The sequence below is a fragment of the Nelumbo lutea genome, chromosome 8 (genome assembly GCF_056320005.1).
Source record: "Nelumbo lutea isolate HS-2025 chromosome 8, American lotus-T2T, whole genome shotgun sequence".
NCBI classification, from domain to species: Eukaryota; Viridiplantae; Streptophyta; class Magnoliopsida; order Proteales; family Nelumbonaceae; genus Nelumbo; species Nelumbo lutea.
The window spans coordinates 20,100,818-20,113,393 of record NC_142691.1 but is presented as its reverse complement, the minus strand read 5'-3'; the positions used below and the strand labels follow the sequence as shown (position 1 = coordinate 20,113,393).

Genomic DNA, 12,576 nt, shown 5'->3' with positions numbered 1-12,576 from the left:
AGTGTTACTTTGTCCCAAGCCTACTCCCTAGTGCACAATGAAGAGAGTAGGAGGAAGATTATGCTGCAAAATTCTCAAATGGAGGCATCATTAGCAGCTACAAGACAAAAGCACTGTGGTGATAGGGAGAAAGAGATGAAGAATGAAAGAAAAAAGGGGGTGTTTTGTGAGTACTGCAAGAAACCTAGGCACACAAAAGACACTTGTTGGAAGCTTCACCTTAAGAAGGGAAATGCAAATACAGCTATTACATCAGATGGTTCTTCCCTTCCTGGACCTCGATCTACTTATTTGGAGGCCTTAGCTGCAGTCAAAGCAGCTTTGACCCAATTGGAGAACGAAGCTGGATTTACAGGATCATCTCAGATTTCCCCTACCACCACAGGTCCTCCTCTACTTCAGCTTTTGCCCACTCAGGTACAAGAGCCACTGCTTTTCATGCCTCAACTCCAAGTAACACTAAACCTACTTGGATTATAGACTCCGGTGCATCAGATCATATAACCAACTTGTCTTGACACCTTTAAGCTTCGTTCATTAGCATTTAACACTTAAAGTGCTCTGTACGAAAAAGGTAACTTCAAGAGTGTTCAGTTGAAAATGTTTTGTTCAGACTTATTTCACCAACGCTTTCTTTTGCTTTCCAAATATAAACCAAACCCAAAACGCCTCCTCCTACCTTTATGGTTGCCATAACCTGGGACCCCATAAAGATGATGTTTGAGTCGTAATGTGGTATAGAGAAATAACCCAAGAAACAATATTATGTTCAAGTGGTATCCCCTGCCACCTTGGTGTATCAATTTGAGTTTTAATGGATGAAGCTTGGGAAACCCAAAAGATTTGGGAATTTGAGATACAGAAATCATAGGGTATAATTCATGGCCTTCTGAGCCAATTGGCCATGAGGATTCTACTAGCGTAGAACTATCAGCATTTTTACAAGGCTTAACATTGAAGAACCCTCTTTAACTACAGAATGGTTGTAGTAGAGTAAACATTATGGTACTGAATTACTGATACAATTACTTAAAAAAGTGATAGTTTGGGGCCTTGGAAATACAGAAAATCCATTGCAAAAGTCATAAAAATGGTAGAAAGAATTAGAGTGACATTTAATTGGGTGCAAAGATCAATCAACAGTCTAGTCGATGCTTTGGCTAGACAAAGAAGGCATAGAGAATAATTGTCTCAGGGAAACATACTCCCTTAAATCTGTTATTATTGCAAGTTTTTGGGCTAGGAGACAGTTGTCAGCCTAGGATTAAAAGAGGTATTAGGCACACTCCCTGGATTTGCACTCTTGTATATCATTGTTTTTGCATAATTTATAAATCTCAATTATTACTGATGAAAATAACTCAAAAAGTAGGTTTAAAAGAACTAAGAGAAAGCCCATATAATCTACATAGTTGAAGAACTATAGGATAAGCACATAGATGACAAACTAAAGATCATCAGATTGTGAAAGACAAGTTTTACCTGTAAGTTTCTTCGAGTTGCAAGCTTGTACAAATTAGAATTATTTACAATATTAGAACGCTTCCCGGTCAGTTGCCCTTCATCAAGTGCTTCATATGACAAGAAAAGGCTTCTACCAACTGCATACTTGAGAAAAGCATCACCAAGAATTTCAAGCCTTTCAAGAGAAAATCTCTCCAAGCAATTCTCTGTAGTGAGTGCTTCTAATATCTGAAAATAGTTATACTACTGTTGTGGGTATTTTGTTACTAATAAATAAAAAATTCATACATGAGAAATGGGCAAGCAAGGGAACATTCTGCAAAAGGGCCTTACACGATGTGCATTAACCTCAGATGCCTCTGGGAATGAAGCAGATAATATGCCCTTCAATTCAATTGCCACAAGAAAATTTTCTAACCGGTGCACTATTGATGGTAACAAGGACAATGAACTCCCAATTTCTTTTGAGAAGCCTATTATCCTCAGTGAACAAAGTTCTGGAGGTAACTCCACAAAGTGCTCTTTTACCTCTCGTGGTTCTGCTTTCAAAAATTGAATCCAAAAATATAATTACTAAAAGAAATCCAGCAGAACTCCAAAACCATATTCAAAACCCAATTGCTCAGACGATGAAGGGCAGGGAAAAACCCAATTGATACAATAAAAAATGCTCACGGAGAAAAGGGCAGAGAAAAACCTATTGGAATTTAGAAAATAAATTGTCCTTACAATGCAGAAATTGAAACAACTCATTTAAATTTAAGAAGATACATATCATACATGGATTATGTAATTGAATCATAACAGAAAAAAAATTGTACTTTCCAAATGGTTAAGTTATTATTTAATTGTACATGTCAATTTGGAGTTCTCTAAAAAGCCTAAAGCATGAATTCGTAACACTAAAATAAATGAATAGCGCACCAAGAAACCAAGGGAAAACGAATGAGCATGAAGGAATAAGAAGGATATTAAAATAAATCATCATATTGGCATTTACTTAAAAATTTTATTTTAAAGGGATTGTATAAATACTACTGTAATTTTCTTAAATGTATCACAAGAGAATGACCATCAGTTACAACGTGGTATCTCCAGCATCAGTGAGAATACAGAGGTGATGGTTACATGGTAAATTCAAGTTTTAAATTGAAACCTTTCAAGTAATGTTCTTCCTGTGGGAGGAAATAACCCTATGCAAAGTAGAGAATTTATGGAAAACATGACTATTAGATTTCAGGTTCTAGGTGATTCTAAGCTGTTTGATGAGCAGAAAAACCATGTAAGATTACATACTTTCTATGATATGTAAAGGAAATCCCAATTCATGTCAAACTCACTGCAGAACATGATTGTGCTTTTCCATATGCAAAGCCATGATAACAAGATAGACCATCAGAGAAAACATATCTTATTGAAACATAGCAGCTACTATGTAAAAACAAACATAAAAAATGTACCTGCATTCTCTTGCAACCGATTGTGTAGTAAGTTCTTCAAACAGAAAAGTTGTTTGGCCTTCAGAAGAGGCTGTTCAGGATATGATAGATGAATGCCAAACCTGAAATACAAAAAAGAAACAAGATCACCGAACAAATTCTACAAATGTATAGAGAATAATATCCTTCTAAAATGTAGGGAGTCACAACATATTTTAATAGAGACTCATAATTTCACTTATTTTGGCAAAGTTGCATACTGCCAGCCTGTACTTTTCCTTCTAAAATGTAGTGAGTCACAACAGAAAGTTACATATTTTTCGCTTTCTTAATTCCAACATTAAGCCCCCACTCCATTAATGGGCTTGATGGTAAAGATAAAATTATGTAAATTCCCATTTAAGGTTCTGTATTCGTTTTTTATTTTTTTTTTCTTTGTGTGCTTTCCTCTTTCTTTGTTTGCAATTTTCTCTATTTTTGTTGTATTTATTTTTTGTAATTTTCGGTGTTTTCTGTATTTTTCTCTTTTCTCTGTTATATTTTCCCCATTTTTCAGTTTTTAATATTTTGTTCAGTTGCCTCTTTTTATTCATTTTTTGTTGTATTTCCCATATTTCTGCAGTTTCCTACTTTTCCTTTATTTTCTATTTTTTTATTGTATTTTATCAATTTTATACAAAATCATAAAATGATATAAGGGCAGTTTGCGGTTTTAGAATATTTAAACATGCACATGACAGTCAAATGAGAATCTTTTCTAAAGTTAACTGACAGAATGCTAACAGTAGGAGCAAAGTGTCACTACCCCCAATGTACAGGGTGGCAGTTATAATTCACCCATTTTTTTCAATCAGTCATCGCATATCCATAGGTTGCAGTATTATAAGCAAGGAACTCTGATAAGAGAAGAAATATGGGTAAAGTCTAAGACTTTGAGGAAATGAGGTCATTGTTTTTCTAATTTGTTCACTATCTTCAGTCATTAAATACTAACAATAATTTATTCCCAATCAAAATTGGCAGCCAAGGATAAAAGAACTCATATGCAGTTCATTTTAGCAATAGGAACAGATGTTTCAGCATAATCTACTCTATAAACTCAGAGAACCCTTTAATCTTGTTTTGTATCTCTCCATTGATCCATCATCCCTATCTTTCACTACAAAACCCACTTAAACCCAATAGGTTCTTTCCCTTCAGGAAAATCCACTAGTTCCCATGAGTTATTCTTATGTAGGGCACCAATTTCTATCTTCATAGTGCCTGTCCACTCAAGTAGATTCAGGGCTTCTATGACATTCCTAGGAATAGACACATTAGAAACAACAGACAAGAAAGCACGAAAGAGGATAAATTACTACAAGAAGTGAAATGGTTAATATGATGCAATGTTTTAAAAGACGGAGGTGTGACACGAGGCGTGAGGCATAGTTCAGAATGCAAGAGAAATAAGACTCCCGAACACAAAGCCTCTTTAAGAGGAGGAGGGTTAGGAGGAAAAGGAGGAAGGGGAGGACGATGAAGAGGAAGGGGGGATCTCATTTTTTCTTTATTTTTAATAAAAAACTTTTATATTAAGAAGAATAAAGATGCATAACATTTTTCATTCCCCTTCCCATTCCTTTTCTTTTCTTTCCTCTTCTCTTTTTTTTCTTCTCTTTCTTTTTCTTTCCCTTCCCTTTCTTTTCCTTTCCTTTTTTTTTCTTTTTTTTTCTGTCTTTTTATATAAGATGTGCATGAGGCGTACGCCTCTGAGGTGTAAGCGCCCTTGGCATATGCCTCAAGGCGTTTTGGGAGTGCCTCACCTGGAGGCGCACCTCCAGGCGTACGCCTCCCATGCCATTTAAAACACTGATATGATGTTTAGTAATATAGGAAGGAACACCTTTATGAAAAGTAATGGGAATATTGAGGACAATAGTAGGAACAACTGTACCTTGCGGATTTGCCTCCTGGAAGTCAAAGCTGTTTGCATGGTTTCTATCAACAACTGTACAGACAAGAAAGCATGAAAGATGGTTAATAGGTAATATTGGGATGATGATGAAGCATAGGAGAGACACCAATAGGAAAAGAGAGAGATCCTTGATCCACAATGGTGGAGGAACCATTGGCTAGTCTCACTTTGTCCCTACTAGATAACAAACCATAAGAAGAAAATAAGTCGGGCTTACTATACATGTGATTCAAGGCCCCAGAATGAATGATCCAAGAGGATTAAAAAGGAGTAGAGGACACATGTAAGGCAGTAGCCCAGCTACCTAGGTAAACGCAAATTAAGTAAACAAGATAAGAGAAGTCCCCTCCAACTAGCACAATGCCCTACCATATTACTCAAGATGGTCCATCATACTAATCATATTCTCCCCAGGTACAGAACAGGCCAAATGGTTCTAGGAAAAAGCTTACATTCCTAGGAAGAAACATTGGCAAAGTAATACTTCTTACTCTCTTATTTCTTTGTGACTTTAGGTCTTTCAACAAGTTCCCAACATGTCTCGCTGGTATGCCTGGCCTCTATCAATTTGTGCACCAAAATCTATCCTTGTCCACCCCATCAGTCATCTTATTCCCATGTACCTTCTTAACACTACTACTGTCCCCTCTTGTGAAGGGGCATGCATCCCTTGGATAAGATTCATAGCCAACTTTCTCCCTCTTCTAACTGTATAAGAGCATATACTTCTTGTATAGTGGGCAATTCCTGACATCTCAAAATTTGAACACTTATTAGATCATAAGAGGGATTGGGTCCAACAAGAACAACAAAAAACTCTTTGCTATGATAGTAGAGTCTTATAGGCTTTAGCATTCTCTTCACACTTCCAATCTATTGATGGCCAATGATCAAGCTCCTTCCACATTGATGTGAGGTCAAAAAAATAAGCAAAAAGACTTTTTTCTCCTTGCGTAACAAGTTGAGATTTTGCTTGTATTTGATATACTCTAGGATAATTTCACTACTAAGCATTTTTTATCAATAACTATAACTTTCATTAAATAAAGATGAGATACAAAGACTTGCCTCTCAACTAAAGCCAGAAACAAGTGACACAACAGAGAGATTCACTAGTCTAAGCATGGCAACAAATGAGGGACAGATACAGGACGCAGTCAAGGTGTCGTCAAACCTTGAAGATGACCAAGAAGGGCCTAGGATGGCTTGAATTTTCTTTGGATTAGTCTCAGTGCCTTGTTGATTAACTACAAAGCCAAGGAATTTGCCCGAGGTGACCCCAAAGGCACATTTGGTGGGGTTCAATTTCATGTTGTATTTTCTTAACACGCCAAAGGTTTCACCGAGGGCAGGCCTTGTTGAGATCTGTGCAATCAATGCATATATTCCACTTCCCGTTAGCCGTTCTAACCATGACCACATTAGATAACCATTTAGCATAGTGTACTCTCTGATGAATTCGGCGTTGAGTAACTTATCCACCTCCTCTCCAATCACTTTCCAGCACTCCGGTGCAAAGTTCCTCTTCTTTTGTCAAACCGGCCTACAATTCGGGTCCACACTCAACCTGTGAGTAATGACCGAAGGGTCAATTCCGGGCATATCAGTGGCAGACCAAGCAAATACATTGGCATTGGCTTTGAGGAATCTTGCCAATTCGAAAAGGTTGTCTTAAGGGAGAAGAGACCCGACTTATACAGTCTTCTTGGGCTCAGCCTCGTCTAGGGGAACAGAGATGAGGTCCTCCAAAGGGTGACCACGGCTGGCGGATTCATCCTGAGGTCGAGCCCTTTTATCGGCAGGGCTTCTTGTTCTCGCCTTTCAATGTCACAACGTAGCACTGTCTGGTGGCCTCCTAGTTTCCTTTAACCATACCTTTGTCATGCTCCGTAAGGAACTTCATAGCAAGGTGGTATGAATATATGATGGCCTTAAGTGCATGCAGAGTCAATTGGCCAATGATGGCATTATAGGATGAGCCGATTTTTACAACCACAAACTCTGTCATCTTATTGACGTGTTGAGATTTCGTCCCTACCATAAGAGGAAGGGTAATTCTTCCTTCTAGTCTATGGCTGCCTCAGAAAATCCGACCAGAGGCACATCGATAGGTTGGAGCCGATCCGGGGTTAATTGCATCTTCTTGAATGCATAGTAGAATAAGACGTCGTCTAAAGATCCATTTCGTAATTGGCGATTATCATTGAAACCACCAATGCGTCATCGTGGGGTGTGGAAACCCCCTTAAGGTTGTCGTCAGAGAAAGAGATGAGTTCCTCTAGCCTCTGTTTCTTCAGTGTCTTGTGCTCAACATGTAGCTGCCGCACATAGGCCTTTTGGGCTGAGGTGCTCACACCTCCTGAGAACGAGCCGCCTGAGATGACTTCAATAATCCTTGCCAAGGTTCGGCTAGGCTAAGGGTCAACCAGTGCTACTAACAATGATGCTAGAATTTCACTATTGATGTAGTCTTTCAGATGTCCCTATCGGATGAGGGACTCAATCTCATTCTTAAGCTCATAATAGCCTTCGATGTCGTGGCCAATGCCACGGTAGTACTTGTAGTATTTTTTAGAATTACCCCTTCTAGGGTTCCTTTTCAGCTTAGCAAGCCATTTAATGTACTCTTGCTTCCCAACTTCCATTAGAATGTGTTTAGGAAGCATTCAGTAGAGTGTCTTTTCGAATGATGGCACAAGTAGTTTCTTGTCGTTGTTCTTAACGTTGGGGCCTTCGGCTGGCCCATCTCTATCTTTTCTCTTCTTTTCACTATGGCCAGCTTCCGAGTTTTGCAGACAGTTGTTTGCCTCGACCTCTTCAACTGTGATGTAGTTTTGCACCTTAAAAAACTCAACCTTGTTCCAAGGTGGCGTCTTAGAGATGGACCAGCTAAGAGGTCCTAGGCGAAGGCCACTAATGGCGACAACCATTGATACCAAGGGGTTGAGATCTTTAACCTCAAGTTCCTCCTGGTTAAACTGCTCCATGTATGCCCGAAGACTCTCCCCAAGTTCTTGTTTGATGGACATGAGGGAGATAACTATCTTCTAGCACCATCAGCTGCTCACAAAGTGGGCCAAGGATAGGTTTGTGAACACCTCCTAGGAATTAATGGACCAAGAGGGGGAGAGCAGAAAACCATCTGCAGGCGACCCCCTTGAATGTGGCATGAAATAACCTGCACATCAGGGCGTCAGAGTATCCATGGAGGAGCATAACAGCTCAGAAGCTCTCCAAGTGGTCCTCCTGGGTCAATACTCCAGTCATATGTCTCGAGAGTTAGTGCTTTAAAGTTCACGGGGAGCGGCTCCGAGGTGGAGTTAGTGAAAGCCTCCATCTTGCTAGACGAGGGTTGAAGGAAAGCCGAGGTCACAGCAAGAGAGTAAAGATTAACTCAAGTGTGTGTAAGTGTACCTTTAGACTATGGTGCCCCTTCATAGTCGGAGTCGCCCGAGAGAGGAGTGGTGAGAAGTAAGTAACCATCCCATGAATTGCGGTCTCGAAGAGGGTAGCCAGAGAGCCATCGACCGATCACTACCCCTTCATAAGTGTGTTGGGAGTAAATATGTCAAGAATGTAGTGATTGTATTAAATGCTCCCACAATAATGACTTGTGGGAGATATGCTATTGCCCTTAGATGAGGATGAAATGGCGGAAATACCCTTGGGTGGTGCCATGTGTCAGTATTTGGTGAACCAACTGAATATGCCTACATCACCTTCCATTAAATCCATAATCTCAGCTCTAAGTGAATCACCTGTACCAATTGGCCCACTATTCCCGTCGAATTTCAGCTCAATGAATCAGCTAGCTGGTGGAGACCAAATAGGCCTCATTGCAGCCTTAGAAGGGGCTGAATCAGCCACTTCTTTCCAATTTCTAAGCAAGGCACCTGTAGAAATATCATAAAAAATCTCCAAGGATTTCACCCATTGCACCACTCTGATGGTAATGACTTCAATAATTGTATCTGCTTCCCTCCTTTTCAGAAAACATCCTTAGACTTCTCTCTTCCCAAACTATCCAGCGAACAACGGCTCTAGTGCATCTCCATAGTACCCAACCCCTCTTCTTTGCCACCTGACAGAAGAAGCAAACAAGCTTTGTATGTGAGGCAGAGGAGTCCACCAACAAACAAACAAAGAGAGAAACCAATCCCAAATAGACAAAACAAGGGGGTAGGAGATTAATAAGTAATAGCAAGACTCACCATTAGCCTTACAGAGAATGCACCAGTATGGGGATAAACACCAATTAGATCTTTTTCTTTTAAGTAAATTACAAATGTTGAACCTTTCCAGGAAGGCTTCCAACAATCACTACTTAACAGCAATACCAAGATGTTGAACCTTTCCAGGAAGTCCCACCAATAACTTGTACAGGCTTCAATCACAGTCAAAAATAGTTGCACGATAACAGTCCCTGTAGGAGTCCAGATAGGCCATAACAAATCAAACTCAAAGCACCAAACACCACTGCTACTACAGTACTAACAAACAGGCAGAAAAAATCACCTTCTCCAGCAATACTGGTCGGTCTAGGGCTTCAGATAGCAGAGGAAAGCCTTCCAGCAAAAAGAAAAAAAAAGGAAACAGCCGAACCTAGCAGTACTCATCAGCACTCACTGAAGCCTCCTAGGGTCTAAAAACTAAATCTGAATTGAGACCTCTGCACCCAAGACACATGCCACAACAAAAAAGGTCTCACCTGATCAAGTCTACACTTGGTACACACCCTATCAGCTACACGATTCAAATATAGGTCTTTCTAGGCCGTCTACAGTCTAGACTCACATCAGCAGGTTCTAGTCACCACAGCTAAGTTCATGGTGCAGTACTCACCAGCACTCACTGAGGCCTTTTGGGGTCTAAAGAATAAGTCTAAACTGAGATCTTTGCACCCAAGACAAATGCCGCAACAAAAAAGTCTCACCTGATCAAGGCTGCACTTCGTACACACCTTAGCAGCCAAACAATTCAAATATTGGTCGGTCTAGGCCATCTACAGTCTACACTCACATCAGCAAGCTCTAGCCACCACAGCGAATGAGCTCTTGGTGCTACGACCAAGAACAAAGAAAAGAAAAGAGATAAGAGAGGGTTCCGATCAGTAAGAGCCCTATGGTCTTCTCCCAACTGCCTATCAGTTCACTTGCTCCAATGTGAAGAAACACCAGAAACTAATCAGATCTGCCAAGAAATATGTTCTGGCACCATGTAACTCAATCTGCAAAAGGTCAAGAAAAGAGAAGAAAAGAGAAAAAGGAGAAGAGAAAAAGCAGAATATGAGGGGATCATAGTGGGCATGGCAGCACCCACTCTATTATTTTATTAGTACCCCGCTGCCTCTAGCCATACATATTACAACAGTATTCATTATATAATATTAGAAAACTTGCATGACATGCAATCTTTCTGAGACTAAAAAGATCTACTTTGAGAAACAAAATTTCTCAAAAGGAAGAGGTTATCTCACCCCAAAGTGGAAAACGCTGCACAAAAGAAACCCACAATGACTAGACAGTTAAATCCCCACTGCAGTTGATTTGGGTTCAACAAATAAACATAACTACTTCAAATAGGTACGGTTTTTATGGTTACCAAAAAGCATAAATTAAACATGCATCAGTCAGAATTCTTTGATCAGAAAAATGCTGGAAGATTTTAGCAATGATACAACAGAAACTTTCCAACTTAGAGATTTTCTTCTCTTGATTTAAATACACCAGAGGAACTATTATAGAATGAGTATAGCAGCACTAGGGTATAAATAGAATATCAATAATAATAATTACATGGATAGATTACCTACTTTTGAATATAGTACTCTGAATAGCTTGAATATCGTGATCCAGGAAAAGGGCTGTATCCATTTATTTCAGGAAGAATGCCAACTACAAAGAAGAAAAGCTTTCTGTGAGGACAGTACACTAAGCTGTTCACGATGTCAGATATCCTTCTGGGACCACTCGCAAGTCTTAATGAGTTGCTCACAGAAAGATGATCACTATCAGCTCCATTTATTTGAATTCTGAAAACAGGAGAAGATAAGCATCTTTTAACAATCTCCCAATCAACAGTCATTTTCTCCTTGTACTCATGCTGCTTGACAGGAAGCAACAGATAGAAAGTTGATGAGCTTGCTTGAGAGGAATCATTCTTTCCCAAGGGAACAAAATCAGGAAACAACTCTGAGCGGTTGAGGATGAGCTTGAGAAACAACTCCTGGAAATATTCTGCTTGTTTCATCTGCAGAAAGCGTAAATTATTTTGCAGTTACCGGTAGAAAATCATGTAAACAACATAACTTTCAATTATAGGTGATCAGATTACCTCTTCTTGATCAAATTCAATGACCCCAAAAGGACAAAGCTTTGTCTTTACGATTCTGTTTCTACCATGAGCTAGATGAAGGTCAACCTCCATATTTTCAGCCTCTATTGGGAGAGCTTCTTTTACAAATAGACCAATTTTTTTATACACCCTGTCCTCAGGAACAGGATTAAACCTTATAAAATAAAAGTTAAGAGTGACACAATCCTCCAAATTAGTCCAAGGTACTCTAAGTGCAGCAGGTATTAGCATCTCATGAAGTTCTCTTTGATCACCCTCTTCTGCCAAATTTTCAGTAATGGAAGTTAGCATGTTCTAAGAAGCAATATCATGGAAAAAATACAACAATAAGAAGCTAAATGCTGCAGTTAAACCTTCACAGCTCTGCGGTGTGGTTAAGCCTTCAGAGATCTCAGATCCTGAAGAGGTTAAGAACAATCCTTCTGTCTTTCCACCATCTTGACCTGGCAGAAGATGGTCTGTCAGAGCACCTACTAGATGTAATTCCTTGCATGCTTTGAGGCAGACATTTCTCTTAGCTGCTTCTTTTGATGGTTGGGGCATGCTTACAACTTGATGAATTGCAGCATTAGATGGAAGGATTAAGTGGCATACTGTTCCACTTGAATCATTGAAATAAAAGAATTCTGGTTTAGGGTTGAAGTATCTACAAACAAGAATCAATATACAATAAGTGATGACTTGTTTAGAACAAAACATTTAGATAAGCAGAAAACCAAGACCCAAAATGAAATATAGAAGACCATGAAATAAAAGTTAAAATTAGAAAAAATGCAATAAAATGCGTACTCATCATGAGGGAGTTTGGAACAATAATGATAGAGTAGTGAAACACTATATCCAGCAGTGATGGAGGCACCAGTAGAATCAACCTTATATGTTGATTCTTCCAGAAAATCAAATGTCTCTAGGGATGATCTACATGTAATTTCTTTGTTCATCTGATTTTCATCAGACACGAAATTATTAATCAAGTGTAGCTCACTCTGGTTTCCCCTGCATTGTTAAGAAGGCCAGTCAAAGATCATTAGAAGCTTTATGAACCAAAAATCTATGCACTCATAGCTTATAAATAAAGAAAGCACCTGTCTACCAAAAATGCATATTCTGATTGAGGCATGCGTGCACGACCTCTAGATTGTATAAAACTTGCAACAGTTTCTGGTAAATCAAACCGTATTACAAGGCAACAAGTCTGTATATCAAGTCCTTCTTCACCCACTTTAGTTGCAACCAGAAGATTCAGCTGTGGAGAAAAAAGCAGCAGAAGTTTAAAGAGAAGTCTTCAACATGAAATACATGAATTATGACCATGCATAAAAAGTAAAATGTTTCTCTTGTTTTTTTTTCTCATAATCATGG

General features: G+C 39.1%; 1 protein-coding gene and 1 long non-coding RNA gene across 7 annotated transcripts in view; both read right to left on the bottom strand.

Moving 5' to 3' along the window:
- DCL4 (dicer-like 4) overlaps window positions 1–12,576 on the bottom strand; it is a 147,962-nt gene that overhangs the window by 54,694 nt on the left and 80,692 nt on the right. For all 6 annotated transcript variants that reach the window (XR_016103226.1, XM_088957551.1, XM_088957553.1 and 3 more), the window contains 8 exons: window positions 12,300–12,460; window positions 12,004–12,210; window positions 11,568–11,860; window positions 11,194–11,474; window positions 10,673–11,109; window positions 2,925–3,025; window positions 1,798–2,003; window positions 1,483–1,692 (listed from right to left, as the gene is read on the bottom strand). Coding sequence is in view for 5 of the 6 variants with exons in the window: in XM_088957551.1 (XP_088813677.1) it covers window positions 1,483–1,692; window positions 1,798–2,003; window positions 2,925–3,025; window positions 10,673–11,109; window positions 11,194–11,474; window positions 11,568–11,860; window positions 12,004–12,210; window positions 12,300–12,460 (1,896 nt within the window). In the remaining variant the exon portion in view is untranslated. The remainder of the gene's footprint in view (window positions 1–1,482; window positions 1,693–1,797; window positions 2,004–2,924; window positions 3,026–10,672; window positions 11,110–11,193; window positions 11,475–11,567; window positions 11,861–12,003; window positions 12,211–12,299; window positions 12,461–12,576) is intronic.
- LOC148843205 (uncharacterized) lies at window positions 4,913–10,664 on the bottom strand. The gene is made up of 3 exons (XR_016103227.1): window positions 9,376–10,664; window positions 9,072–9,283; window positions 4,913–8,941 (listed from the first exon to the last, which is right to left on the bottom strand). It is a non-coding gene; the product is annotated as an uncharacterized LOC148843205 (long non-coding RNA).